Consider the following 27,202-nt stretch of genomic DNA (forward strand, 5'->3'; position numbering starts at 1 on the left):
GCCGGGGATAGATTCATTTATTGCTCTTCCTCGACCTTGGCCATTATACAGCGCCCCATTATGACGGCCAAAGTTGGGCGCACAATGGCCGCTTGTCTTACCCGTGTTTTTGCGGACGGATAATTGGCCCGCGGACGGGGAAGGGTGGAGGCACTAGTTGCTGTAACGGCCTGAAAGGCGCGCCGCAAGCCTGCCTCTGAAGGCTCACCTTTCAAAGCGTTCTTCTGAAAGCGTTCCTCCGAAGGCGCTCCTCTGACGAAGGTGCACCTCTGGGTGGTGCACCTCGGAAGGCTCACCATCAAAAGTGTACTTTTGGAGGGAGCTTGCTGAAAGCTCGAACGCGCACTGGCTGCTTCCGGCAAGAACTGGAAGACGCTGGAGGGCGCTGGAGGGCGCTGGAGGGCGCTGGAGGTCGCTAAAAGGGACCGCGCAGATACACGCTATCAAGTTGCCAGCCTGCCGACCGCCTCCACGCGTGTGTGGCGCAAGCAACACAAGACGACGGCGTTTGCGTGTGTCGCCGCGGCGTCGCCAAGCCTCCGTTATAAGTGTGTGTGCTGTCATGTGACGCTTTTCCGGGTGAGGAAGGGCCGCTGGAGTGCTTGCAGGGCCGAAAGCGACAGCCGGCAAGCGGGCTGGCAAAAGCAACGGCGTGAAAAAAAAACATGAAGTCGTTTGGAAAGAGTTTTGCTAGGACTGGGTTCAGTGGCTTCTGAAACCTGTCCCAGCTTGATGCCTGTCACGTCGTGATGTGGAAAGTATTACGTCCGTTGCTGGGGCCACCGGGCCTTGCCAAAGTGCTCCAGGGGCTGTGAGGGCTGTGAGGGCTGTGAGGGCGGCCTGCGCTGCGTGGGCCGCTGCAGCGTCGCCAATGGCCGTAAACCGGCAGGATTTATTCGCACTTTGCAGGGCCTTTTCCTTGGCGCACCTGGGGCTGCCCAGCCCCGCCGCCCCGCCGTGGCCCCGCCGTGGCGTGCAGGCTGCAGCCCCGGAACCAAAACTATAAATTATGCTCGTCGCAAAGTACTCGTGAGGCTAGGCGACCCGGGTCCCGAGAAACTGGCCGTGCGATTATGTCCCGGGAGCAGGGTCTGAAGCCTCGCGCCTCGGGTTAGCAGGCTGATTGAAAATACCGCTGTCTACATGGAAAGGCCGCGAGTGCTAGACAGACAGACAAATGAATCTTTGGGTTGAGTCATCGCAGTGCCAGTGCCACTCACCACGGAGGATGGGCGAGACGGTGAGGGTCAGGAAGACAGGGAGAGAGCGTGACTCCAGAAATCTGAATCCAATTCACAATCTCGCGCGGCATGTCGGAACGGGGTTTTCCGTGACGGCCTCTCCTCCCCCGAGTATCTCTGGCAGTCTCGGGCCGCCAGCCGCCTCCCGTGTGACGGAGGACGAGGTGCAATAAGAGAGGACCGGCAGCGGGTGACAGCGCGCCACTCTCAAGGCGAGCAGTGAGCGATCTGTCCGAATTGAGCGGGCAGTAAGTGACGCGTGGCAAGCATGGCAAGCATGGCAAGCATGGCAAGCCGACCGATAACGCTGGTCGCTGAGAGTCACTCGTGTGCGGGTTCTTTTCCCCCACCCCCCATTTCGTCACTGCACGCTCGGCTGAACCATCGCTCACAAATTTCTTTCCGTTTTCAACCGTTGACTCAAACACCCTGCGAAAGCAGGAGCCACAAACCACGCCGCACGCACCACGCGCCAACGGAACAGTCGAACGATGAGGACAGCCTTGGAATGGCGCGTGCCAAAACGGCTGCCAAAGTGGCGCCGTAGCGCCTTTGTCGGAGCGGCAGGAATATGAAAAACTCTCCGCCTCAGGAGTCCCTTCTCCTGGCGCGAGCAGCCCTTCACGGCGCGCGGTGCCGCGGTGACAGTGATGGATTCAAACGGGGTGATTTTAAAGGGCGCAGCCAAAGGGCGCGGCCGGCAGCCCCGGGCAGCCCCGGGCCGGAAAGGCCTGTTTCCCCGGGCTGCTCCAGCGCGTCTTGGACGTCCTGGACGGCCTGGACACAATGCCGAGCTAAAAGGCCTACTTCCGGCCTCGCTTCCTTTGATTCGCCCAGCGCACGAACAGGCCGGCCGTCTGCTCGTTTCCTCGGCCCCACTTCCCCCGCGCACGGTTATGTGTGCGTGTGTGTTTGCGGGGAGGGAATTTCTTATATCCGCGAAAATGTTCTTCCCACCGGCTCACGTTCGCCGCCTGCGTGCGTATTTCTAGAACGCACTTTATGATGGCAGTGTAAGGAAAGGCTAGGCCAAGGCTCCCCGCCGGCAGTGGCATCAGGGCAAGGAGCCAAAGCGCAGCCTCGCCCACACGCACACACACAGAGGCAAATCTTCGAAATCCCTGCTTTGGTGTGATAAAGATGGAAACAGGGCAGCAGGCCCCCGCCGTAACAATTTTGGCCCCTTTTTCGGTGGCCGGGGGATGCTGGGGTGGGGAGGGCTTCAGACGGTGCGGAAAAGGAGGGTAGGGTGGTGGTGGCGAGGCGAAGAGTCGCTCTCCTCGACGCGGTATGAATTTGCATGTCATTTCACAACCGTCTCTATTTCCTCAATCTTCCCCACCGCTTGTCGGGACTACTGGCCCTTCCTGCCGACCGCGGGTAGGACTGGGAGGAATGCGGACGCTTTTCTACCGTCCTGCACCACAAGGCGTGCAAGTAAAGCAGTTATTTTTCAATTAAGTTGACGTATGGCAAGCAGAAAGTGTGGGCTGGGGGAGTTCGAAAAACGACGATTGAAGGACACTAGAGAGATCAAAATGAATCTACAGACGCTTTCACTTCCGACCAATGAGACACGGGCAATAGCGGCTACCTCGATGTCGCCCTCGGCTGCTGACCTTGAGGGTGACCTTGAGGGTGACCTTGTTGTTTCTTTTGTAGAGCGCTCCAACTGGGCCTGCCCGCCCTGCCTTAATGTCCCGTGCGTGTGAAGTCAACGCAGCCGTCCGTGCGCGTGCGGCCAGAGCGTGCGCACGCGGGCACGAAGACGGCCGCCACACCCCCGCAGCACCCTCCGAGGGCACCGCCGGGCCGCGGCCGCAAGCCGCACCCAGTCTGGGCGGCCGGGCCAGCCGGGCCAGCCGGGCCGCGTGAGTCCAGAGCGAGAGAGACAGCTGCCGCAAGCAAAGCCGCAAGATGGCGTTCGCGGCGGCGCGTATGATCCTCAAGGACAAGAGGAGGAAGACGTCCAAGGAAGACTTCACGCCGCGGAACCGCAGCAAGGTAAATTTTAATTTCGTTTTGCAGTGCCATCACCCCCGCCCTTTGACCGCCTCAGCGAGGCACGCGAAATACCGGCAGCACCACTGGGAAAAGGAGCGACTATCGCAAACTTGGCGGCCGGTCACGCCACCGCAGAGGGCGCCTGCGCTGCAGCCATGTTTTCATTACGAAATCAGCGGCAGCAGAGGCCCGGTATCCGGGCTGCAACTTACCTTGTAACACCAACGACCACCACCATAATATTTTAAGAAAACGAGCCTCGTTTCTTTCATTTGTTCGATCGGACTTGCCTTCCACCGGGTGCTGATCAAGGACAAAGTCGGAAAAAGTAAAAAGCCATTGTTGTTGTCATGAAAAACCTGTACACCGAGGCAAATCAAAATAAAATGTCCCTTGTGCCAGAACCTTAATAATTATTCAAGACGGGGACGAGGGGTAAACGACTCCTGCTTTTTAGAGTAAGTGAAAACATTATCACATTATAAACTTGAACCAAATTTTAGTTTACAATTTGGACTTCAGTGAGGTACCGTTAGTTTGTTACCGGTGGGTGTTGACATGATTGGCATGGGTTAAAAGAGGCTTAGTCGTTTACCCCTAGGCCTCCAACTCTTCGGCGGCAGGTGGCGCTGCGTCCGGCCCCTTGTTCTCGGCGTCCTCCGGGCTGGGTTCGGCCTCTGCCCTCTCGGCGGCTGGTGTCGTGACGGTCGTTGTCGTTGGCTTCTTGGTCTTCTGAGCCTTGGCCTTGCACACGCACTTCTTGGTCGGCTTGTCGCACGAGACGGCCAGCGTCTTGCCGCACACCGTCTTCTTGCAGTCACCGTCCACCTTGCAGGGGGAGGCTGCAACGACAGTCTGCTTGAGGACCCTACTGGCTAACGTGTGTACAACAGGCTCACTTCCAAGGCAACTGATTCGTTGCAAATGCCCGCCAAAAAAGAAACCAGAGGGCAGTGTCCTGCCCGTGGGCGTCCCGTCGGACCGCTGTATTGCACGCCCAGTAGGGCACTGCCGGCCCGCCTTCCCCGTCCGCACGCTCCTTAGAAGGCCTTGGAGGACGTCACCAAAGGCTGTTGGCCTCACCCGTGGCAGCGGCCTTGGTGCTGTGGGCGCCCTTATTGGGTGCGGCGTGGGCTAAAGCCACGACGCAGACGACCAGGGCCAGGCCGAGGAGCCTCATGACGGGCGACCGGTGCACAACTGGGCGAGAGGCGGTGGCTGACGACGGTGGCCCCACCCGCCCCGCCACGCCTCAGCGCCAGAGTCGCGATAGGCGTGGTACCGGCCAAGCGCCATTGTAGGACTTACCTTCCGTGCCGGCACCGCCAAGGTAGGCAACGCTGCGTGTCGTGCGTGCGCTGGGCTGGCGTGCTGGCGGGCTGGCGTGTGGCCAGGGACCACCTCATAGCCTGCCAGAACTGTAATACAACCCCTTCGTGTGTTATGTATTGTGTGTGTGTGGTCTGAGTGTGGGTGTGTGAGTAAGAGAGTAGAGCTGGTTTTGAAGACGGTGCTGTTTGCCCAAGGCATGAATGGACGCATTGGATCCGTTTCAGCTATTTTATCATCATGTACTGCGGGTTACATTTGATCCCTTTCACCCCTGATACGACAGCGGCCAAGCCACTGGCGCCTGTCTGGTGTTTATTAGCTCTGCATTTACGGACCTGCGTCGGGTCATAACGTTTTATGGCGCGGTAAGCCACGATGTGGCCGTGCCCCACACACCGCGCTTTTGTTCTATCTGCCTTGTCTGCATTCGGCTTCCTTTTGCTTAACACGTCTTCCTGATCGATGAAGGCCCTCCAATAAAGGGTGGACTGCAAGCGGCCTCCTGATTGGCTGACAGCCACTTGGCGGGGCCAATCAGCTCGCCTTTTGTTGTGCGGCCCGCGCCGCTATTGGACGGCGGCAACACGACTGCCAATAATGGCCCTTGTGCATGCAAAGGCCGACGCTGCTTTCAATGTGAAGCGTCAATGTGCTGTGTGTTCTGGACCCTGTTATGCTGTGTGTTCCTCAAACCTGCCTTTTCGTTTCCATTTTTTGCCTTCCTGTTTTGTGGAACGTAGTACTGTGCGCAAAGTTTACCTTTCTCCTACTCTGCTTAATTGTCTCGACAAAAACAAAGGCCTAAACGCATCAATGGAAGCTCATTTGGCTGCCACACTGGTGTTGGTTCTCCACGCCGTGCCCTGACATGTGTTTTACAAGCAACTCTTGCTACCCTTCTTCTTCTGTCTCTGTCTTTTCCAGGCTCGCAGCGCCAGTACTAGTAGCTTTAGGAGTCTCAGCCAGGTACAGTCCTAGCTGATTTGGACTTGGTAATGCTGTAAAGCACTAGCTAGATAGTATTCAATACCACCATTTCTTTTCGTCACCTAACCAATACAATATCCTCTCTCTTCTCTCTATCCCATGCTTTCTTTTCCTCTTCTTTTCTCGCTTTTTCATACATAATTAACATGTGTCGGGCGCTCGCGCTTTCTACGAGTTTTCATAAAGGTGGCAGAAACATTTTATGACTATCAGCATTTTGATAAAAACTATGATAAATGCCAAGAATTTTGAAACCTTAACACATATCCAGAAGGTTTATCTTAAAGAGTTTTTGTCTCAAACAGCACAAAACATGACTTACATCCAGAGAGCAAGAGAGGGATAGTACCACAAAACGTTTGTCACGACTTGTAAATAGTGATAATAAATAGTAAAAATTAGATACGGTAGAGTTTGATGTCAAATAAAATTAATTGTTCATAGCAGTAACTTTAATAGTGTCTGTATTAGTAACTACAATGTAGAGGTTGTTATACGATGATTTTGTTTCAAAATTTATTTGTAGAATTGTTGTGTTTAAATTAGACTTTTATACGACAGTTTTTGAATAATTTTTGTCTACGAGTAGTTTATCAGAATTTTAGACAGCATGGTGGTGTATACAATTGAGGTATTCTTTAGTATGACTGCAGTGTTGCATGAGGGAAATGCCCATTGGTGAAAGTAAATTTTAGGTCAGGTAAGGTTGGGCAAGTGAGAACACTTTATTTTTCCACCAATTTATTGTGAAAATATTAATTTATTTGATAATCAACTGGTATTCATTCAATCGAATGCACAAAACATACAGTCATATATCACGAAAAAACCCACCCCCATGCTAAAACGATCAGTCCAATAAATATTTATTATTATTCCTAAAATTAAATAGGCGGTAGCTGTTTAGTCTCCAGTCATCATCTCCATAAATTCTAAAAACAGAAAAAGAATAAGGTTGTCAAAAATCGGCAATTTTGTACGGGTTTAAGATATACGTAAACCCTTGATTCTTACCATCAAAGTCTACCGTGCCGGAGTCGTCGGTGTCAATTTCAGCAATCATTTCGTTGAGTTGGTCAGGGGTCAGCTGGTCATCCAGGGCGATGAGGATCTCCCGCAGGGATGAAATCGGGATGTATCCGTTTCCTGAAAGGGAGAATTAATCTCATTCGAAGGCGTTTTCAATTTACTACCCATTAATCGTGTCGAGAGGCCGCGTGGTATACCTTCTTTGTCGTAAAGTCTAAAGGCGGCCTTCAGCTCCTTCTGCAGGGCCTCGTCGTCCTCGTCCAGGAAGTGAATGGCTACCTTGCAGAACGCGTCGAAGTCTAGCTTTCCCGTACCTGGAGAGGCGTAAATCTTGATTAGCTGAGTCAACAAGTGCCGACACCATCAAAGAGCGATTCCACATGTTGCATAGTGAGTCACGCCCTCACGAGCGGATGCCAGACAATGCATAAACTCTGGCAAGGGACTGTTCCAATTGCACCTAAACTTTTTTGGACCAGAAATGTGTTCAACGTTTTGAAGGTTTTGAAGACAAGTGCACTTATTGGGAATATATGGCAGTTCTTGCGAAACGATGCGATGCAATCTTCGGGTGAACTGAAACAACTTGCTTGAACTCACCTTCTAGGTCCTGTTCTGTGAGGTATCGGTCAAGTTCTCTGTCGTCAAAGGCCTGGCCCATAGTGTTGAGAATTGTGTGCACCTTCTCCCTCTCTATGCAGCCTGTTTTGGCTGAGTCGAACATGGAGAAGGCTCTTCGCAGCACTGTAGACACACAGAATGCGGGTTCACTATTCTAGCCTCACGACTGCTGGTCAGTATTTAAAAATGACTAAAAAGACGAAAGACAGACGTCGTTCGAATAAAGTACGGGTTAGTTTTCGTTAGTGAACAGGCACTCGAAGGCCAGCTGTGTAAAAGCAATGCCCCCGGGAACTGTTTTTGCCTTGATATTTTATTCCGAATGTTGCCGACATTTACGGCGGACTGGGAAGTAGGTCTGGCCCAAGTCTAAGCCCGACGGTCGTAATCAATGGAGCAGAAAACTTCCACTCCGAGATGATGGCGCTGCCTGCCGTGGATTTCCGTGGCGAGAGCTGAGGGGTGGCTCGAGCGGCACCAGCCAGCCGAGGGAACTTTTAGGTCGTCAAAATGTATCCCGGTTTGATAATAAGTCAGTCCGCGCGCGCCTCGTTCCGAGGGAGAGAGGAGAAGGGAGGGATCCGGAAGGCCGGCGTGGCAGCCTGATAGCCTCGTCCCCGTCGTGACATTGTCATGCTCCCTCAATTTTAAATCAATCTGCCAGTACGCCGCGAAGGGACTTTTGCTGCCACCAGCTCCCGTGATTTTCGGAGCCCCTCTTCGTGATAGAGACTGGAGCCTCCAGCAACACCCCATCACTGAGGCCAAACTTAGTGAGGTAGTATTTTAGTAGTATTTTAAAGGAACAAATTTGGCTTCGAAGTAGAGATCCGCTCCAGAAAATGTCTGCCGAGGCTGCATCCGGATCTCTTCCGGGCTGCCGGCTCCAAACACCGTGCGGCGCCAGGCAGATTGCTATCTGCGCAGCGCCGCGCTGGTGGAGGGAAGGGGGAGGGGGAGTCTATTTCGGGCAATGTTTCGCTGCCGATCGCGGCCTAATTATTTCACCACGGGTGAACTTGCGCCCCGGCCGGGAAAATGATTGGAACCGTATTACAGGCTTCCAGGGCGCCTCCCACAGGGCTGCTGCTAGCACGTTCCACGTCGCTGCGGCAGTGATATTCATCATGAAGCCCTTGCTATCACGGTCGCGAAGACAATTTCCTGTCAGGTGGGTTACAGTTCTGTTTAGCACGAAAGAAAACGTACTCCCTTAGAGACCACTGTACGTGATTTGGACTTTGGCTTCTAGATTTAGGAAGATAATAAGTGTGTTAGTCGATCGGAACTGTACACATTTTCTCCAGACGATACTTACTGTCCATTAAATATTTCCTATACTTACTGGTGACTTGTTCCTGGTCCATGGTGGTGGACTGCAACACAGAAGAAAAAGTCCCATCTCATTACTCGTTCCAGCAAAAGTCGCTACTCTGTTGGAGGAGATACCCAAGGCTGCGCCATCTCCGTCTAGTATCCACAAACGCAAGCACGCACACATACACTCAGGTACACACAGACGCATACGCATACGCGCACGCGCACAAACACACACACACACACATAGAGGATGAGAGCCCTCGCCACTCACGCGCGCCTGATTCCTGTTCACCAGCGATTATGCAGGGGAGGTTTCGCTTCGGGAGCCGCATCGACGGCGCGTGTGTGAGCCACTCGGCTGCCTCGGGGAACCCGAGTGAATCGGCCGGTGAAACATAGGCGGTGCATGCCGACCCGATATACAGTACGTGTGTCACACGCTGCCGCTCCGTTTAGCGCCGTGCCGTGGCACCTGTTCGTGGCCAGGGAATCCTCTTAACCAATAAGACCACCAAGTCCACCAAAAAATTAGTGAACTTGTTTTATGTTTAGGAGAATCACCTTTTGTGTCTTTATGTTCTAAATTCAATAGTTTACCACGGCGGGGTCTTCTATGTGCTTGGAAAAATCAGCACATTTGACAACCGGGGGTCGAAGCTTTCGAACATGCCATTCGCCCACGACCGTGCCCAGTTTCCCCCAAAGCATGCAAAAGTCTCTTTTTTTGGAGCAGCCCCAGGTCCTTATCGCAGAGATGGATGGGGCCCGGCCGCGCGGCTTGGTGGCTCTCAGGAAGCCAGATATAAGGTCTGCCCGTTTCCCCCGCGGCCTCGATAGAGCCAGCCGGTGATCTGCTGTAATCACGTGTGGGGGGGCACGGCTCGGCTCGGCACGACTCGGCACGGCTCGGCTCGGCAAAGTTCGGCTCGGCAAGGTGCGGACACGGAGGGGCCGTCGGGAGGCGCCTGAGCTATATGCACGCCGGATGATGTGACCTACAAGGAAGAGACGGAGATTGCGGAAGGGCGACGGCACGGGGGTGGGTCGTGTGATGTACTACCCTCGCAAGATTGAATCGGGGTTCGCAGCGCGCCGGCGGCGACGGCACCCTCGTCACTGCCGAAAAGAATAATTGGAAACTGACCCCAAAATAACGATATTGAGAAAAAAGAGAAATACCTCCTCAGCAAATTCCTAAGTACCTCCTTTTCTTTCCACGTTTCATGTCTCTGTTGCCCGAAACTGTGGTGCCGATTTGGCCGTGAAATTAATTTGAAAAGTGTCACGGAGTGGATTCTGCAAAAATGATGCCAGCCGCTCGCCCCCGGCTGCGATCACCTGCCGTAATGGGAAAGAGTGGCCTTTTCGCGAAGGCTGGCCTTTTGAAAACGGAGAGGCAATCATTTCCGTTTGTCGCGCTGTGCGACGCGCCGTGTGACAAGGGCAGTAAAAAGGGAGCGAAGGGCCTCGGGCCGGCGAGCAGGCCAAGGACGAATATCTTGTACTTCTTGGCGGCAGAGAGAGAAAGAAGCGGGGAGATTGCGCGGTCTCGCCATCACCGTCCGAGAATTACCACCAGTCGGAGAGACAGAGAGGGTCAGATTGAGAGGGTTGCTTGGGGCAGAGAGGGCCGCCCTGGTGTTTTTGATACGTGTCGAGGGAGCGTCAAGAGGTTTATATACGGCGCCGGTCTCCTTGAAGGAAGGGGGGGGGGGGGGGGGTAGGCGATATACACGGCGGTGAAATTTTTAAGGTGACAGTGCAGCGAGAGAGAGCGGGTCGGTGTTGGTACGGGCGGGCAGAGAGGGGGCAGAGTAAGGATGAAGGCAGGCGCGACGGGACTGTTTGGAGTAAAAACGGTAATGAGAAACGGAGGGAAGAGGAACATTAATAGAGAAGGATGAATGTTTTGAATAAAATTAGAGTCTTCGGTTTCCGGGTCGGGGAGTGCTCAGTCAGAGAAGCGAGGGGAGCGCGAGGCAAGACTTACAGGGAACATTACCACGCCACAGGAAAAGCCAGAGACGAGGCCGTCCCGACCTGGCGCTAGCTCGCGCCAGCAGCCACAGGCAGCCCCTAGACGGACGCCGAGCGGCCGCACGGGCGTGTTTTGCGAGACGCGTGCGCGGCCGGCACTTCGTCAGCAAGACCGCAGGGAGGCTCAGGTGCCCCTCCGCCCGGGCGGTCTGGACCCGCAAGGACCTCGAAGGGCCCCGAAGGACTCCGAAGGGCCGTCGCGGTCAGGGTGCCACTGGGGCAAATAATTGTGGCCAGCCCGGAGGGAAGGGGATGCAAGTCATGGCCGAAGCCTACGGGCCCTACGGGCCCACCGCGCCACCGCAGTCGGTGGCTGAATCGGCCTCTGTCTCGCCGGCGCGGTGGTCCCTCCGCTCCGGTCCGTGAGTACAGGGCAGTGCAGGGAGGGGAGGGGAGGGGAGGGCTGCACCCTGGCGGCCGCTGGCGGCCTTGCGGCGAGGGACTGGCCCCGTCACGCCCAGTACGGCCAGGGAAAGGGACACGAAAAAAAGGAGAGACTAGTTCAAGTTTCCACCCCAAAAAGGCGCATTGAGCCGGCGGGGCCGGGCGAGTCCGTCGTTTAGTGTACTGGCGCATTAGTTAAGGGCGTCGTCGGTGGAGGGCCAAGCTCTGCGAAGCTCTGCGAGGCCAAGCAACTTTTTTTTTCGCCCCGGGGGACTTGGCATTGGGGACACGCGGGTCCAGGGCACTGGTCCGGGCCGGGCCGTGGGTGAGCACGGCAGCAAGCAGCCGGCAGTGCATGCAGAGCTCGACTGAAAAATCGGAGACAAACTCCCAGTGAAGCGGTCCGGGCGGAGCGCGGCGGAGCGGGTTACAGCGGACGGAGCTCCACTGCCAGGAGGGTCCTCTCTCCCTCACTTCCTCGAGAGTTATTCTGACAAGAAAGAGGATAAATAGAGACGCCTGAAATATACGGCAAGGTGCGCGAGGCGCGGCGAGCCGGGCTGCCTGCGGGCGTGGGCCGGCGCGTGTGCGGGGCTTGGCGGGCTTGGCGGCGCGGTTGTTTTCTATGGCCGCGGGGCGGGCTCGGACTCCGTCGGACTCGCACCCAGAGACACCGAGGAGGCGATCACCCACGTCAGCGCGGCAGCGCGACCAAGGTCCCCGACGGACGGGCAGGGCGGCCTGCTGGCCTGCTGGGCGACCTAGCTGGTGCAGGCCTGCAGGCCGCGGCACTGTCAGTAGTGTAACCCGCGCGTGCCGTGGCAGGCGGGGGCAGGCGGAGGCAGGCGGTGCACCTCCTGCATTCCCCTGCAGCTGGTTGCATCCCAGTCGCCGCTCGTCTCGTCCGCGGCGGGTGAAGGGGGTTTGGCGTGGCGTGGCGTGCGCCGGCCGTGCTGCAGTCCCGTCCTGAGGGGCGTTTTAACGGCGTGCTGGACGATCCCTGTCCCCCGCGGCTCCGCGGCCCCCCGGCGGGCCCCTTGCCCCTGCCGCCCCGCCCCGGGCCCCTGGCCGTGCGCCCCGGGCCCCTGGCTATCGATCGAGAGGGGCGCAGGGCCGCGGCGGGGCGGCAGGAGCGGCAGGGGCCAAAGTCAAAAGCGTGGGGCGCGGCCGGCGGGGCCGGCGGGGCGGGAAAGGCGGTCCGGTGCTGATTTCGAATCGGAATGGAATGCAGGTGAAGCCGGGCAAGCTGGCCAAGCCGGCGCACAGTGGGCCAGAAGACCAGCGCCGGCGGCCAAAACTCTAGGCACGTTTTGAGCTCCCGATAGTCGCTAAACAGGACTCGAATCGAACGTGTGACCCTACCAATGGATTCCTCGTTCGGAGAGCAATCCATTGGTGGGGTCACACGTTCCGTCAACTCGAAAGCGCAGACTTTCGGAAAGCGAGTCGCGAGGCTGAGACGACTGCGACCACTTCTCGCGTCTCGGTTCCCGGTGCAGCCTGCATCGTTTAAGCCGAGCACGGCCAACAAGGCCAACAAGGCCTAGGCCGGGAGCAGACAATGAGCCACTCCGTGCCACTCCGTGCCACTCCGTGCCACTCCGTGCATTCGGCTTTCCCGCCGAGGTATTCAGCGCGCCGCGGTCGCCCCGGCAACGCCCCGCCAACCAACAGTACAATCAGGCCTGGAGCCACTCCAGCGGTAAATCCCCGCGCCGCCTGCTCCGGGTGCCTCCAGGTGCACTACACTGCAGTCTTCTTTCTTCGGGACACGATTCTTCCGGTGGCGGTTTAGTTTCCACCAAGCACAACACACAAGCGACACAAGCACTCTCTTGACGGGGCAGGCCAGGGGCCCGAGGGTCCGTTACCATGGTGAGCTCGGCTCGCGGCTCGCTGCTCGTCGCTGTGTCGCTCCGTCTCGACGCACTGCCACGCCACTGCCACGCACCTCGGCACTGTCTGAGCCGGCCGCGGCCGAACGCCGCCTCCGCGTCCAGCCGCGCGGCGGGGCGGGGCGGGGGGGGCGGGGTGGGGCGGGGTGGGGCGGGGTGGGGTGGGGCGCGAATTTGGTCGAGCGCGTTTTGAGGGGAACCAATATACAGCCGCTTATATAGAGACGCGCTTTCCCCTGCTCTCATCCTGACGGCGGGCAGACAGAAGACAGACAGACAGACAGACAGACAGACGGGCAGACGGACGGCGAGCAGGGAGGGGCGCCGGCGTTTGCTTGTATTGAGGGAGAGGGGGAGGAATTCTGGGGAGGGGCCGTGCACGCTGTGCATTGCGGGGGGATCCATCGAGAGACCGCGCCGAGCCGGCCGGGCCACGGGCCATGCAGTGTAATGCTGATGCCTCATGACCACCGAAAAGCAGGGGCGGGGGAATTCCATTGCTTTGATTCATGGCACAAAACGCGGCCAGCCAACCGCTACACCGCAAAATGCCGAAAGGAGGAAAAAGTCGTTCCTGCACTGGTAACGAAACCAAGCGTGCATGGCAGGCACGTCGCGTGGCGGCGTCATGTCTGGCACGTCACTGCTAAAAGAAAGTGCCGATACGGGCCACCTTCCCTCTCCCTTCCTCTCGCAGTGTACCGGCGGCCCGCTGCTGCCCGCTACTTCCACTGCACCGGCGCGGCGCGGCGCAGGACGAGGACGAACAGTAGGACGGGGCGGCATCTAATTTTCATGAAGCAGTGCGGGGCGGTTGTGTTGGATGCAAACAGTCTCGCTCGCCACCAACGTTTACTACCACGTTTGTTTGCTGTTTTTTTTTTCATTTTTTTTCCTGAATTTCTTCTTTTAAAGGCTTGGGGGAGGGACGTGGGAGGGGAGGGTGAGAGAGAGACGCAGGCTAATGAACACCAGCGAGGACTCCCCGGCCAACTACGTGCAGTAATCGGTTGCAGGCGGCAGGGCCTGGCCTCGGGCCTGGCTTTCTTCGCCTCCTCGAGCACGCCGCGGACGCGCCACGCGACTCAGGGAGTGGTCCCCGAGAGCCTGAATGAGGGCCTGCACGAGCGGCTCGCGGCTCTAACGGCCGGCCGGTCCTCGGGCCGAGCAAACTACCCGTCCGATTTATGACAGGCGGTGTGTCATCGTGGAGGGACGCCCGGCCAAGCGAAGGACCTCTTCGAGAGCCATCGGCCAGTGGGGCGGCGCGGACCGGCGGGGACCGGCGGGGACCTTGCACCTTGACTGTCGCTCATCGCTGAAAAATTTACGCCCGGCTCGCCCGATTTGTCCGCGACCCGTTTGTGTGTGTGAGTGTTGCCCCCACGGCGACGGCGCGGTGGCGGCGTGGCGGCGCGAGGCGGACCGTGGCGGGGAGGCGGGGGAGGCGGGGCGTGTCGACGTGCCTAGGCCAATAGAAAAATAATTCCTCCCTTTGGCCGCGGTCCACGTGGCTGCGGTGGCTGCTTTGCCTAGTGTACCGCTGGCTGCGGCTGGCTGTGGCCGGCTGCGTTGCCGCGGCGAGGTGGAGGGGGCGGTGGCGGGCGGCGCGCAGAGAGCGCGGAGTCACAACCGGTCCAAACCGCTTGATAGGCGCTCGATCGGCGTCCAGACAATGAAGCCTAGAACAGCGGTTCTCAACCTTTCTCGGCTCGCGACCCCAAATTTGTAGCCAAAAATTTCCGCGACCCCCAGGAAAAGTTTCGCGACCCCACGGGACCCCTCCTTTAGCATGCCACTGCGTCTGATCCAAGGCGGGCATTTTGCTCCCTCAACGGGCAATTGGTCTTTGGACCTTCCTTTAGCATGCCTCTGTTACGGAGTGCGATTATCAGTCTTAGTTTGGGAGCAGTATTGTCTCAAAGTTGGCCAAAACGCTCAGAAATGTCTTTAAAAAATCATGTTTTGGGTCGATTTTAAGCAGCCACTGCGTCTGATCCAAGGCGGGCATTTTGCTCCCTCAACGGGCAATTGGTCTTTGGACCTTCCTTTAGCATGCCTCTGTTACGGAGTGCGATTATCAGTCTTAGTTTGGGAGCAGTATTGTCTCAAAGTTGGCCAAAACGCTCAGAAATGTCTTTAAAAAATCATGTTTTGGGTCGATTTTAAGCAGCCACTGCGTCTGATCCAAGGCGGGCATTTTGCTCCCTCAACGGGCAATTGGTCTTTGGACCTTCCTTTAGCATGCCTCTGTTACGGAGTGCGATTATCAGTCTTAGTTTGGGAGCAGTATTGTCTCAAAGTTGGCCAAAACGCTCAGAAATGTCTTTAAAAAATCATGTTTTGGGTCGATTTTAAGCAGCCACTGCGTCTGATCCAAGGCGGGCATTTTGCTCCCTCAACGGGCAATTGGTCTTTGGACCTTCCTTTAGCATGCCTCTGTTACGGAGTGCGATTATCAGTCTTAGTTTGGGAGCAGTATTGTCTCAAAGTTGGCCAAAACGCTCAGAAATGTCTTTAAAAAATCATGTTTTGGGTCGATTTTAAGCAGCCACTGCGTCTGATCCAAGGCGGGCATTTTGCTCCCTCAACGGGCAATTGGTCTTTGGACCTTCCTTTAGCATGCCTCTGTTACGGAATGCGATTATCAGTCTTAGTTTGGGAGCAGTATTGTCTCAAAGTTGACCAAAACAGGCACAACGATTTTTCAAAGACATTTCTGAGCGTTTCGGCCAACTTTGAGACAATACTGCTCCCAAACTAAGACCGATAATCACACTCCGTAACAAAGGCGTGCTAAAAGAAGGTCCAAAGACCAATTGCCTGTTGAAGGAGGACGAAATACCGCCTCGGATCAGACGCAGTGGCTGCTTAAAATCGGCCCAAAACACGATTTTTCAAAGACATTTCTGACCGTTTTGGTAAACTTTGAGACAATACTGCTCCCGAACTAAGACTGATAATCACACTCCGTAACTAATGAATGCTTAAGGAAGGTTCAAAGACCAATTGCCGGTTGAGGGAGCAAAATGCCCGCCTCGGATCAGACGCAGTGGCTGCTTAAAATCGGCCCAAAACACGACCCCAGCTACCTCGCCGCGACCCCTTAAAATTTTTTCGCGACCCCACTTGGGGTCGCGACCCTAAGGTTGAGAACCACTGGCCTAGAATTATGGCCAACGCAGTGTACCCACGGGGAGCCAGAGCCACCTCGACGCTGCGTCGCGTCGCACTCGCGGGGGTGCGAGAGAGACCGAGCGGAATGGCTTGGCAGTAGGGATGTAAAAATACCGGTAAAATTCAAAGTTACGTAAATAACGGTAAAATACGGTATTTTACCGTATTATACGGTACATTTGGGTAAAGTAAAATTTTATCGTTTTGATCCACTTTGCTGCGATACAGCTTCAAAACTAAGGCGGCTAATCACACTCCGTAGCAAAGGTGTTCTAAAGGAAGGCCCAAAGACCACCCACCCGTTGGAGGAGAGCGATTAGCCGCCTTAGATTAGACGCAGTGGCTGCCCAAAGTCAGCCCAAACGACGATTTCTACACATTTGATACCGTTTCGACGAACTTTGCTGCAATACCTCTCCCAAACTAAGGCGGCTAATTGCACTCCGTAACAAAGGTGTTCTAAAGAAAGGCCCAAAGACCAGCCACCCGTTGGGGGAGAGCGATTAGCCGCCTTAGATCAGATGCAGTGGCTGCCCAAAGTCAGCCCAAACGACGATTTCTGCACATTTTATGCCGTTTCGACAAACTTTGCTGCAATACCGCTCCCAAACTAAGGCGGCTAATCGCACTCCGTAACAAAGGTGTTCTAAAGAAAGGCCCAAAGACCACCCACCCGTTAAGGGAGAGCGATTAGCCGCCTTAGATCAGACACAGTGGCTGCCCAAAGTCAGCCCAAACGACGATTTCTACACATTTGATACTGTTTCGACAAACTTTGCTGCAATACCGCTCCCAAACTAAGGCGGCTAATCGCACTCCGTAACAAAGGTGTTCTAAAGGAAGGCCCAAAGACCAGTCACCCGTTGAGGGAGAGCGATTAGCCGCCTTAGATTAGACGCAGTGGCTGCCCAAAGTCAGCCCAAACGACGATTTCTACACATTTGACACCGCTTTTTTCAAAATTAACAATAGTTTCAAAATTACTAAAAATACCAATTTTACCGGGGCCTGCGTAACATACCGTATTTTACCGTAATTTACCATTCTTTACCGGTAATATTACTTGCTCTTACATCCCTACTTGGCAGTGCTCGGCAGTGCTCGGCAGCGCTCGGCAGGGTCAGGCACGCACGGACACGCATGACCGCGGGCAGGCTGTGGCAGGCGGCGCGCACCGCATTCCGCCGCAAGATGTTTTGGTCGGGTTCATGCCCCGGCCGGGGCCTTGGGGGCGGGAGGGCCGTCGCCCTGCCGCCGTCGCCCTGCCGTCGCGCTGTCGCTCTCGCACCGCCGCCGCACGCCCCGCAGGAGCGAGAGAGGCAGACGACGCTGTGGTGCATGAATCAGCTCGGAATGCCCGCCCCGCCCCGCCCCGCCCCACCCCGCCCCCCGGCCGGCGCACGCGTGTTTAGATTGGAACGCACTCGTCTCTTTCCCCGCCGCTTTTCCTGCCTTCTTCCTTTTTCTTTCATCCCAAGGGCGGCGCGTCGCGGCGCGTGCTTTCATTTCTCTTCCAGTCTTTCTTTTCGGTTCCTTTTTACAGCGGCGTCATTTTTTCGCGCGCTGCAACATTGTATCGCAGCTTATCCCCTTTCATCTTCCTTCTTCCGCGCCCCGTTCCGCGCGGGCCGGCCCGCTGCTGCGTGGCGGTGCTGGCCGTGCTGGCCGTGCTCCTGGACGCCCGGCCGCCAGGCCGCCAGGCCGCCAGTCAACAGGACCACAGGCGCCAGTCCTACGGAGGACAACATCTTTTCGCGGCACCCGCTAGCAGCGTAGATAGGCTGGCTGGCCCTCGGGGGTTCGCCCCAGCCCTCCCCCTTTCCCCTCGGCGAGTTCGAGTGTGCTGTATATTTGACGCGCAGCGCGTGACCCGCGTCGAGGCGCGGCTTCTGTCGGTCCAAGTGGAATGCCCCGGCGGCCTCGGAAGGAAGGACTCCGTCAGTCAAGTGTGGCTGTAGTTTATGTCGCACCGGCAGTTGTTTTAACAGCTTCCTGCGCGGCTGAGTAAATACGGAAAGTAAACCTGGAGTTTTGAAAATTTTCTGGAGGTCATGTTTTTCTTTAACAAGCTCTTTGTAAATCCCCCCTCCAAGAGTGAAATGGACAGTAGTCACTAGGAACACGACATGTCAGCGCCAAGGCCCTCGGCTTGGTAACTCCGCCGATACTTCCCGGGCGATAACTTAGTCATGCCTTCATCGACAGAACAATGACACACTACTCCCCGGCACGGCACGGCACGGCATGGCGCGGCCTGACGCGGTGGCGGCGCTCCACAGGTCGATGCAGGTGGATTAACGGCGGCCGATGCCTCAATACCTCAATGTTCGTGCGCCGCCCCGACGGCCCCGACGGCCCCGACACCTGCAGTGGCGTGGCGTGCGAGGTCGTTTGCTTCACCCATCCAGTAAGGCGCCACCAATTTGCCTGAATGCCACGCCACTTGGCGTCGCCGCGGCGGCGCCGCACGCAGAGCGTTTCTGCTGGAGTGCGGTTGGCCGGCACGGAACGCTTCGTTCTCAAACGCGGCTCCAGATTGGGGCGATGCACTACACTGGCTTGTCGGGCCGCGCGGCCTGCGTGACGCATGGCGCTGCCACCTGGACGCCCTGGACGCGCGCGCTGGCAGCCCTGGCCGCACCATCAGTCCCTGCGCCGTGCCGGCCGAGCTGGCCGTGCTGGCCGAGCAGGGCGTCCAACAGATGGGGCTCATCGCGTCGGCGACGCGGCGGGGCGGGCCAGGCGAAGCCCTCTGAATAAGGAATGCCCAACTGACCGCCCTGTCCATATATATTGCACGGCGGAGACCCTTCGCCTTAGTTGCATCTCGGCCCTGCTGCTGGCCCTGCCTCCCTCGCGCTCCACAGGGCGTGGCCATGAGTGGCGTCCACGCGCTCGGGGGCCTCGGGGGCTGATTAATACCGGAGGCCGCGATGCCCGGCGTTGCCGCGTTCAATACTGTCACTGCGGCGCTGAGGCGCTAGAGGCGCGAGGCGCAGGGTCCAAGGACGTCCGAGGACGCGCGAGGCAAGGCTCCATCAGTTGCCGTGTTTTCATTATGCACCGCTTCATCCATTATGGTCGCGGGCACCTCGCCGGGCAGGGCAGGTGGGGCGGGTGGGGCGGGCGGGGCGGGCGGGCAGGGCGGGCAGCAAGGACGGAAGTATTCATCGCTGTCTCACCTGAGCCGCAGCCAGCCCAGACAGCCGCAGGTGGCTCGCCGGAGTGCTGCCCGTCTCTGCGGCAGGGACCTCCCCGATGAACCCCCACCCACAACAAAATGGGAAAAACTTGAAAGCGAACGTGAAAGCTTTAAATCTTGATCTTGATTCGCCAGAGATTATGTTTCGACCTAGTGCGTTTCTTCGGCCCGAGAGCATTTTTGCTCTGTACTGCGGACTCGGCCGCGGTGCTGGGGAGCATTGCAGGGCGGTGGGATAAGGGGGTGGGTCTGGATCCGCCCAGCGACACGACAGTTAAGCCGCGATGAACCTAAATCACGTGGCCACTGAAAAAGCCACCGAGTTTATGTGCATATCGGAGCGGGCGGCGGGGACGGGACGGCAGGGCAGTATGGCGCGGTTAACCGATACCTCCATGCGGCCGCGAATAAAAGAGACTTTGATTGTTTAAAGGATAAAGAGACTCGTTTTTGGAGCGTTTTAATGGCTGGCTGGCGGGGCCACGGCCAAGGACGAGGATTATGCAGTGTAGCCCAAACTCCGGCGCGCCGACCAACAGCTGCGACGTCCTCCGCCCCTCCCCCAAATCACTCATCCCTCCTCCGGCAATCCTATTGGGCCGCCTCGCACCCCCCGCTGTTTAATCCCGGACCTGCACACTCTGACTTCGGAGCCAGGTAAGTGCGCCCTGCCCGGCTCAGCCGGGTGCGGGTAGCCCGGCCTTCCCCCACCAGCACCGCGCCGCCGCCCGCGAAGGAAGCCCGCGTCCTTGCCGTCCACGCCCACATGACGAGTGGGGGAAAGTTCGGGAATGACTCTTCGGCTCGGTCGAGCCGGAGTCGGAGCGCCTGCGAAGTGCTGGGTAGGCAGGCCCGCCACGCACGGCGGTCGCGCAGCGCCGAGTGTTGCCTATCTGCCATTACCATTACCATTAAGGGCTAGACCACACATGATCGTATGCCATTTCGGGCCCGACACATGCCCGCCTGCACTGCAAAACGAGACATGGCCGGCGCTCCAGCCACCCGCGCGTCCGTCCCGTCCGGTTGCCGATGGATTCCGGGAAACGGTCGGCGGTGCGAGACCGCGGCAGATTCCTCTCCACCCCGCCGCCCCGCGCCCCACGGCGGGGACCCCACGGCAAGCAGACGAGGCAGACGCTTCACGGCAGGCAGACACCCTAAAGCGAACCCGCCCGTCGCGATCCACGTTTATTTTGGCGCCGCCTATTGCATTTATTACTCGCGGCAGACATGACGTCTCGCTCTAATTGAAGCCGCGTGTCGCCAGCCCCGCCCCGCCCCGCCCCACGCCACGCCACCGCCCCGCCACGCCACGCCCCGCGCAGGCCTCGGCGATCCCAAAGGAATGCGTCGCTGCTTTCCCTCACGACCGCCTCGCGACAAGGTCGAATTAGGCCAAGGACACGCGCCCTTGCCGCCCTCGTCGCCCTCGTCGCCCTCGTCTCCAGCGACACGGCCAGACACGGCCTGCCGCCGCGCGGCCGACGCAGCAGCACGACACGGCACCCAGTCCATTCCGCTCTTTTGCCTCCCGTTATCTCGCTGCCGCCTTACAGCCCCCCCCCTCCTTTTCCTCCCGTCCCCACGAAACACGGCAAGTCGAGAGCGAGTCTGGGTTTCCGGTTGCCGGTGTAGCTCGCTGTTACCTCGCCGCTACCTCGCCGGAATTTGTCGCTCGTTCCGCGGCAGCGCGGCGGCTTGCTCCGCCAGCTCGACCAGCTTCGCGTCGTCGGCGACCTCCCTCCGGCTTGGCGCCGCTTCATCCCTCACGCCTGTCACGCCGCCACCTGTACGACGCGTTCCCGATGAATTTCCCGGAGTGTCATCTTCGTCAGATCCGCAGCCGCCGCCAACGGCAGCCGTCACCATGCCGACGAGGCGACCCGTCACTGTCAGCGTGACATTTAATCCCGACTCCGGCCGGGCGCCGCCAGCGAGCCAAGGCGAATTGTCCGGATGGCGATGGCGCGGTTCGGGGCGCGGCGTCGGTGGTCTGGTCTCGCGAGGAGGGTCCAATTACGAAATACAAACAGCACTTGGCAAGCGGCAAGTTGCCACACGCCCCGCCGCGCACCGCCGCCAGCCGTGCGGAGCCACGCCGCCAAGTGGCCCCAGCCCATCTTCGGGTAGTGCGACCCATCTTCGGGTAGGCCGACCTTTCTTCCACGGTGGTGCGACCCATTTCCAGGGTGGTGCGACCCATCGCGACCCTTCTTCGGCACAGCCCCGCTCACGCGTCACTAATTCAACGAATTCAGCGCCAGTCGTGCTGCTGGGGACCGACACCGAGGGCCAGTTGGCCTCAAGGCCGCGGCCGGAGTGGGTTTGTAAACAAAGCAGCCGGGAGGCGGTGCAAGCAGCAGCACTAGTGCCGCCCGGGAAATGTGTTCGCGCTGACGGCGTGCTTCGGCGAAAAGACAAAAATTTGGAGTGACACTGCGTTCCACCGCGCCGCCTGCTGCGCCCCGTCCGGCCCTGGCCGTGCAGGCCGTCTGCCCAGCGAGCTGCTCGCGGGGGGCGCCTTGCAGTGCAGTGGGCGTGACTCGGTATTATTCATGGGCAACAAGAACGGGACAAGGAATGTCGGTGACACCGCACTGTCAACATGCCCAAAAGTATTGCACTGCGCTAGCGCGCCAAGCAGCGCCAAGCAGAGCGGCCAGAGGCTCGTTTCTTCTTTTACTCTCTCTTTTTTTTGGCAGCGCGCGTAATTTTTATCCCTCCCCTCGCCCCTCCCAGTCGCCTTGTACAGTGGCGCGGCGGCGCGGCGCTGATTTGATGTGGCTTGGCGCTGGCCGCGCTGGCGCCACGGGCCGTCCGCGCCGAGCCGGTCCGCGCAGCGTCCCCTGGCCCCCGGCATTCCCTCGGGCTGGTGGCGGCGGCGGCAGAGGCGGTGGCGGAGGTAAGGTTGCGATCAACCCCCTCCGCGCCGACGCGCCCGGGACTCCTGTACCCGCCGCTCCTACGCCACTGCCGTCAGTCAGTCTGTCCACGCGCGACACGACGCCCCGCGGCGCCTGCTCGTTTTAAGCTCGTTTTTCGGAAACACACTCACACACACAAACGCTGACACGGCACAGTGTAAAAATAGCCGTCGTGTCGCGCGGCGAATAACGGATGCTGGACAGCGCTTCGCCGCTCGGCCACGCCGTGGCCACGCTGAGCCGTGCGGCGTGTCATGTTGTTGCCGATGCCTCGGCTGTCTTGACGCGGTCACAATCGGCAGGACTAACGGCCTGGCCCGCCGCCAGCCGCGCCGCCAGCCACGCCGCCCGCCTTCTGCCACGTATCAATGGAATGGAAGCGACGCCTTCGCTTCGCCCGAATTCCATTCGGCGCACGAAACCGGCTACAGTTACACGTTACACGCACACAGACGCGGACGCCGTGCGGCCTGCCGTTCGGACGGACAAGCTGCCCACCTGCCCGACGAGTCCTTCGCGCTGCGGGTCCCTGGGAGGCCCTCTGGAGGCTCCCTCCAGGGGCTGGGGGGATTGGGGGGGGGGAGCATGGCCCGGCACGTCCTTCAGGGCTCGGCAAGGGCTGGACGCGCGCCCTGCGTAGCCCTGCGTAGCCCTGCGTAGTTCATTCATCCTGTTTCTAGCGGCGCCGCCCGAGGCTGAGGGAGGCGCCGCGCCCCGCCCCGCCCCGCCACTACATCACGGGATTACGACCTGTTCTTTTCCACGCCGCCAGGGGGGCCTTGGGGCTTTCAGCCACGGTGCGATTTAAGAAAAGAAAAGAAAGCGATTCAAAGAGAGGCGTTTTCATTTTTAACGCGTATTTGTATTTCGGGCGTGGTATGTAAGACGCGCGAGTTTGATTTACAGCGAGGTGAGTGTCCCCGTCCGCGCCTGCCGAGCGAGAGGCACAGTAAAGAGAGAGGGAGCGAGGGACCGAAACTGGGAACACTTTTCTGCTGTGGGCATTCAGTGGTACCCTCGGATCGTTTGTCGAACGCGCAGTCCGTTGAGCTGTTGGAACGACAGACACGTGTTTGATTCGAGTCATAGTGCAGGGCCACGGAGTTTCGAGACGTGTCCACCTCAACTAGTCTTGAACTGGTCGTCCCGGGGAGTCCGAGCCCGTCCACGGGGCGGCGACGACGCAGTCTCGACGCGGTCTCGACGCGGTCGCTCGATGGAAAGCATAACTGCATTACCGGCGGCAACTTACACAGCCCGGGTTGGAGTTTGACCAGCAGCGCAGCGGTCCTCCAGCTGCACGGCGTCCCCGCCGTCGAGAACTTTGACGCTCCCCCGGCCCGGCCCGCCCCGTCGGCCTTCGGCCCTCTCGGCCCTGGTGGCGCGTCGTCCAACCCGTCCGCGCCGCCCGCCGCGCCGCCCGTCCCCAGACGGCCGTAGTGCGGAATCAGAAGCTAGCTTCCGCCGCCGCTACCCTGTTGAGCTACGCGGAGCTACGCGACGGCGGCGACGACGATGACGACGACGGAAACCCGAGTCCCTTTGTCCGCGCCCCGGTGAATCACTTTCAGGGCAGGCGATGGGCCATGTAAGCGCGGCGCGGGGCGGGGCGGGGCGGGGCGGGGCGGGGCGGGGCGGGGGGATGAGTCAGAGCGCCACTTGGCTATTCTAAGCGCAGTAAATGCCTCATTTTGCAGGGACAGGGTCGCGATGGGGGTCTCGGTGACGAGAAGGAATGTTTTCACACTGTTTCTCCCGCGCTGCAAGACGAGTGGACTCAATGCGGTTAGGGACGAGGGGTTGGGGCTAAGTTGATGACTTCCCCCCTCCCCTCCCTCTCCCGCCTCTCCTTAACCTCACTTGCAGCGCGGGAACCAGGTCGCATGCCCTCCCCGTCCCCCTCCCTCCCTCTCTCTCCCTCGCTCCAATTGGCTCCGCAACCTTCTTCACTCTTTTCGTCGAGTGCCCCGCGTTATTGGTTATAGGGTCGTCAGGTGATACACACATCTACGCCGGCCGCGCACGCACACTCTCTCACGCGCACCGACACTGTCGGTCCTTCACACTCACACGCGCTCTCACACGCACACGGAGACTCAATTAATGAGGTGGTCGACGCAGCTGGACCGTGCGGTACGCGGTCATGTACTTCCTGTCATTTGGCTATATTTCGGGAGGTAAAATAACTCAAGGTCCTCGTTTTTTTGTTGATGTTTTTTGGCAGTTTTCATTGCCCTACAACGTGACTTTGAAGGTCTATTGATCAAAATTACTAAATAAATAAAGAGGTTACTTCAGTATTGTGTGTGTGTGTCTGTGTGTCTGCGCGTGCGTGTGTGCGTGCGTAACCTGCGCGCGCATACATATTCAGCAGCGCACACATGACGCCCACAGTGACACGCATGCCCAGTGTAGCGTGGAGGATGGTCGTGAAAATAAGATGACCGAGAAGGCCCCTGGCGCCCCGCCCCGCCCCGCCCCACCCCACCCCACCCCGCCCCGCCCCGCCCCGAGCAGATTCCAACACACATTCGAGGGCGCCGCCGGCCTCCGCGCCGCGACGGGCGGGGTCAACCAGACGACAGAGCCTAAGGCCCGACGAGTGATTCTCGCCGGCCTCACCGCCAGTGGCGTGCGCTGGCGCCAGTGGTTGTTGTCGTCCACACAGTGTAGCCCCGTTTTGCCGCTCTCGCCGACTCGCCAGGCGCGCTGGCCGTGTCCCTGAGAAACGCTGGGCCAGCGGAAAGACGGAAAAGGCGGAGCGGTGCACGGTGCGCCTGGAGCGGCACGCGCCGCGCGGTGGCCTCCAGCGTGCCTGCCTCCAGCATGCCTCCAGCATGCCTCCACCGCTCCAGTGATTTGTCCCCCAGACAGAGCCCCTGGACTGCGCGTCCCAAAGTCCGAGAGTCCCAGAAACCGAGTGGAGGCCCCGAGGTGGCGGCGAAGGCGCGGAAGGTCGTCGCGCATCAGTCGTCGCCGCGAAGCCCAAAGCGCGAAGCCGCGAAGGCCCCCCCCCTCCCCCGCCGGGAGCTATTTCGAATTTGTTTTCCCTAGCGTCGTTTGTTCCGGGAGCGAGCGACCGTTATTGAATGGACTCTGAAAATACCTTGCGTGGGCGGACGGCGGTCGCCTCGCCTCGCGTCGCTAGCCGAGCCCCTCGCGACGAGCGTCGAGCCTCGCCTCTAGCCTCGCTCCGAGCCTCGCCTCTAGCCTCGCCTCTCGTCTAGCCTCTAGCCTCGCCTCTAGCCTCGCTCCGAGCCTCGCGCCCCGCGGCCTCCGTCTCTCCGTCCCGCGAGCCTCATTCAGTCAGCAGCCACCGAGGCCCGCCGCGCACGGCCTCGGCACGGCCAGCGACCCGGCAAATCCCCCGAGCCACACTCGCAAAAACATTTTCAAAACCGACAGAAAATTATGAAAACGAGACGATGTAGATACAGACTCGAGAAATCGAGCGACACGCCAGCCGTTTCGTGATGTCTGCTGTCCGACGTCGGCAACAGAAGCACGACTCGTATATGCAATTTTTAACAGCGGGTCTAAAATAACAAACGCCGTGAACTCGTGTCCGAGTGACTCGTATACACACACATGTCTGGGGGGGTCGCTGACTCTGGCTGACGACTCCTCGCGCCGTGTCCGTAGTCACAACAATGGCAGCGCGCGGATTCCCCCGACCATCATCATGCCGCAGAGGTATTCGTGTCAATCCGCCGCGGAGAGAGGCGTTGGAACGCCCCACTCTCCTCTCTCTGTCTCTCTGTCTCTCTCTCTCTCTCTCTCTGTCTCTATCGGGAACTGTGAGATTCCTACCCCTATAGAATTTCAAATTATATCTCTAGCGGCTAGAGAGAAGAATGAAGTTAGTGACGCGGTGGACGCGCTGCGGCGACTCATTTGCTGTGTGTATGCGTGTGTGTGTGGGGGGGGGGGTAAGAGGGAGGGGGGAGCCCGCACCACACCGGTCGGGCTTTCCAGGCTGCCTACCTTCAAGGGGCGCGGCGGGCCAGACACAACGTGAGCCAGCATGTCTGTCTGTCTGTCCGTCTGTCCGTCCGTCCGTCCGCACACCGCGAAGCACATCAAAGAAGTGGCACGAGAACTGCAGACCGTATGCAGGATGCACAGCCCCACAAGACGGCCGAAAGCGGCGCGTAAACACCGCACGGGAGAAAAAAATGCTCCGGTGGAATGAAAAGGGAGGAAAAAAGGTAAAACAAAACCTAAAACGGAGGAAAAGCAAAATAAAGGCGGTGGCCTTGCTGAGTGCGGCCATTTGACTGCTTTCGTTGTTATTTCCCGTGTGTGTGCGAGAAAGAGAGTGTGTGTGTGTGAGTGTGGGGCCGTGTGCGTGAGGGCGTCAGTCCGCTTTGTTGTCGTGCCGCCCTGCACCCTCTGCACTGGGGCTGCATTGGTTCCATCATCTCTGAGTGGGGCTCCCTTCCGACTAGACCGCCGCGCTCTCCCTCCCTCTCTCTCTCCCCCTCCCCCTCACGGCGCCTCTCCACATCCTTTTCTCCATTTAACCGCGACAGAATTGGCATTGCCTTCCTTCCCGCCGGCCGTCGGGGCGAGGAGGCATTATAGGAGGGGCTTTAGCTTCGTGGCGGCGTGTAACATGTTGAGACAGACCGCGCCCACGTGACCTCCCCCCCCCCTCTCTCTCTCTCTCTTTCTCTCTCACTCCCCCGGCCCTCCCTCCTCGCTCTCTCTCGCGCGCCCAGCACGCGTCAGTTTGAACAAACTCTAACTTATGACGTACTGGGCGCGGCAAAGCCCCGCGTCGCGTTGCGGATCCGGCGCGCCCTCACCAAGACCGCCAAGACCGCCACCGCGCTGTGTGGCGACTTGCCTCGTTTAGCGTCATCATGGAAGCTTATTTCGGAAAAGGGCGGGCTTGAAACTTTAATCCGGCGCTTTAGCGTTTGCGCGCCAAGAAAGAAGGAGAGGGGCGCCGAGGACGCCGAGGATTCATCGCGGATTCATCAGGCGGTTGTCGCGAGGTGCGAGCGCGGCGCAGCGCGGCCGGAGGCAAACTCTCTCGACGAG

General features: G+C 58.7%; 3 protein-coding genes across 10 annotated transcripts in view; 1 reads left to right on the forward strand and 2 right to left on the reverse strand.

The window, feature by feature from the left end:
- LOC117645740 (neo-calmodulin-like) overlaps window positions 1-27,202 on the forward strand; it is a 95,723-nt gene that overhangs the window by 45,754 nt on the left and 22,767 nt on the right. For 2 of the 7 annotated variants that reach the window (XM_034386107.1, XM_034386110.1), the window contains exon 4: window positions 5,502-5,543. The exons of 2 other annotated variants lie outside the window; for them this stretch is intronic. In XM_034386107.1, coding sequence (XP_034241998.1) covers window positions 5,502-5,543 — 42 coding nt within the window. Of the gene's footprint in view, window positions 1-3,097; window positions 3,246-5,501; window positions 5,544-27,202 lie in introns of those variants that run through there. 3 more of the 7 variants (XM_034386109.1, XM_034386111.1, XM_034386112.1) reach the window with 3 other exon arrangements.
- On the reverse strand, window positions 3,570-4,483 carry LOC117645743. Its single transcript, XM_034386122.1, has 2 exons — window positions 4,329-4,483; window positions 3,570-4,087 (listed from the first exon to the last, which is right to left on the reverse strand). The coding sequence occupies exons 1-2, from the start codon at window positions 4,423-4,425 to the stop codon at window positions 3,843-3,845; spliced, it is 342 nt and encodes a 113-aa protein (XP_034242013.1). The 5' UTR covers window positions 4,426-4,483; the 3' UTR covers window positions 3,570-3,842.
- On the reverse strand, window positions 6,289-12,880 carry LOC117645742 (troponin C-like). 2 transcript variants are annotated; one of them, XM_034386121.1, is made up of 6 exons: window positions 12,827-12,880; window positions 8,560-8,590; window positions 7,194-7,337; window positions 6,791-6,907; window positions 6,579-6,710; window positions 6,289-6,496 (listed from the first exon to the last, which is right to left on the reverse strand). In XM_034386121.1, exons 1-6 carry the CDS (start codon window positions 12,827-12,829, stop codon window positions 6,468-6,470), a joined length of 456 nt encoding a protein of 151 aa, XP_034242012.1. In that variant the 5' UTR covers window positions 12,830-12,880; the 3' UTR covers window positions 6,289-6,467. The 2 variants fall into 2 exon arrangements, with proteins under 2 accessions (XP_034242012.1, XP_034242011.1); XM_034386120.1 differs by having other exon boundaries at window positions 8,533-8,590.

The sequence above is a fragment of the Thrips palmi genome, unplaced genomic scaffold, assembly GCF_012932325.1.
Source record: "Thrips palmi isolate BJ-2018 unplaced genomic scaffold, TpBJ-2018v1 HiC_scaffold_19, whole genome shotgun sequence".
Classification (NCBI taxonomy): Eukaryota; Metazoa; Arthropoda; class Insecta; order Thysanoptera; family Thripidae; genus Thrips; species Thrips palmi.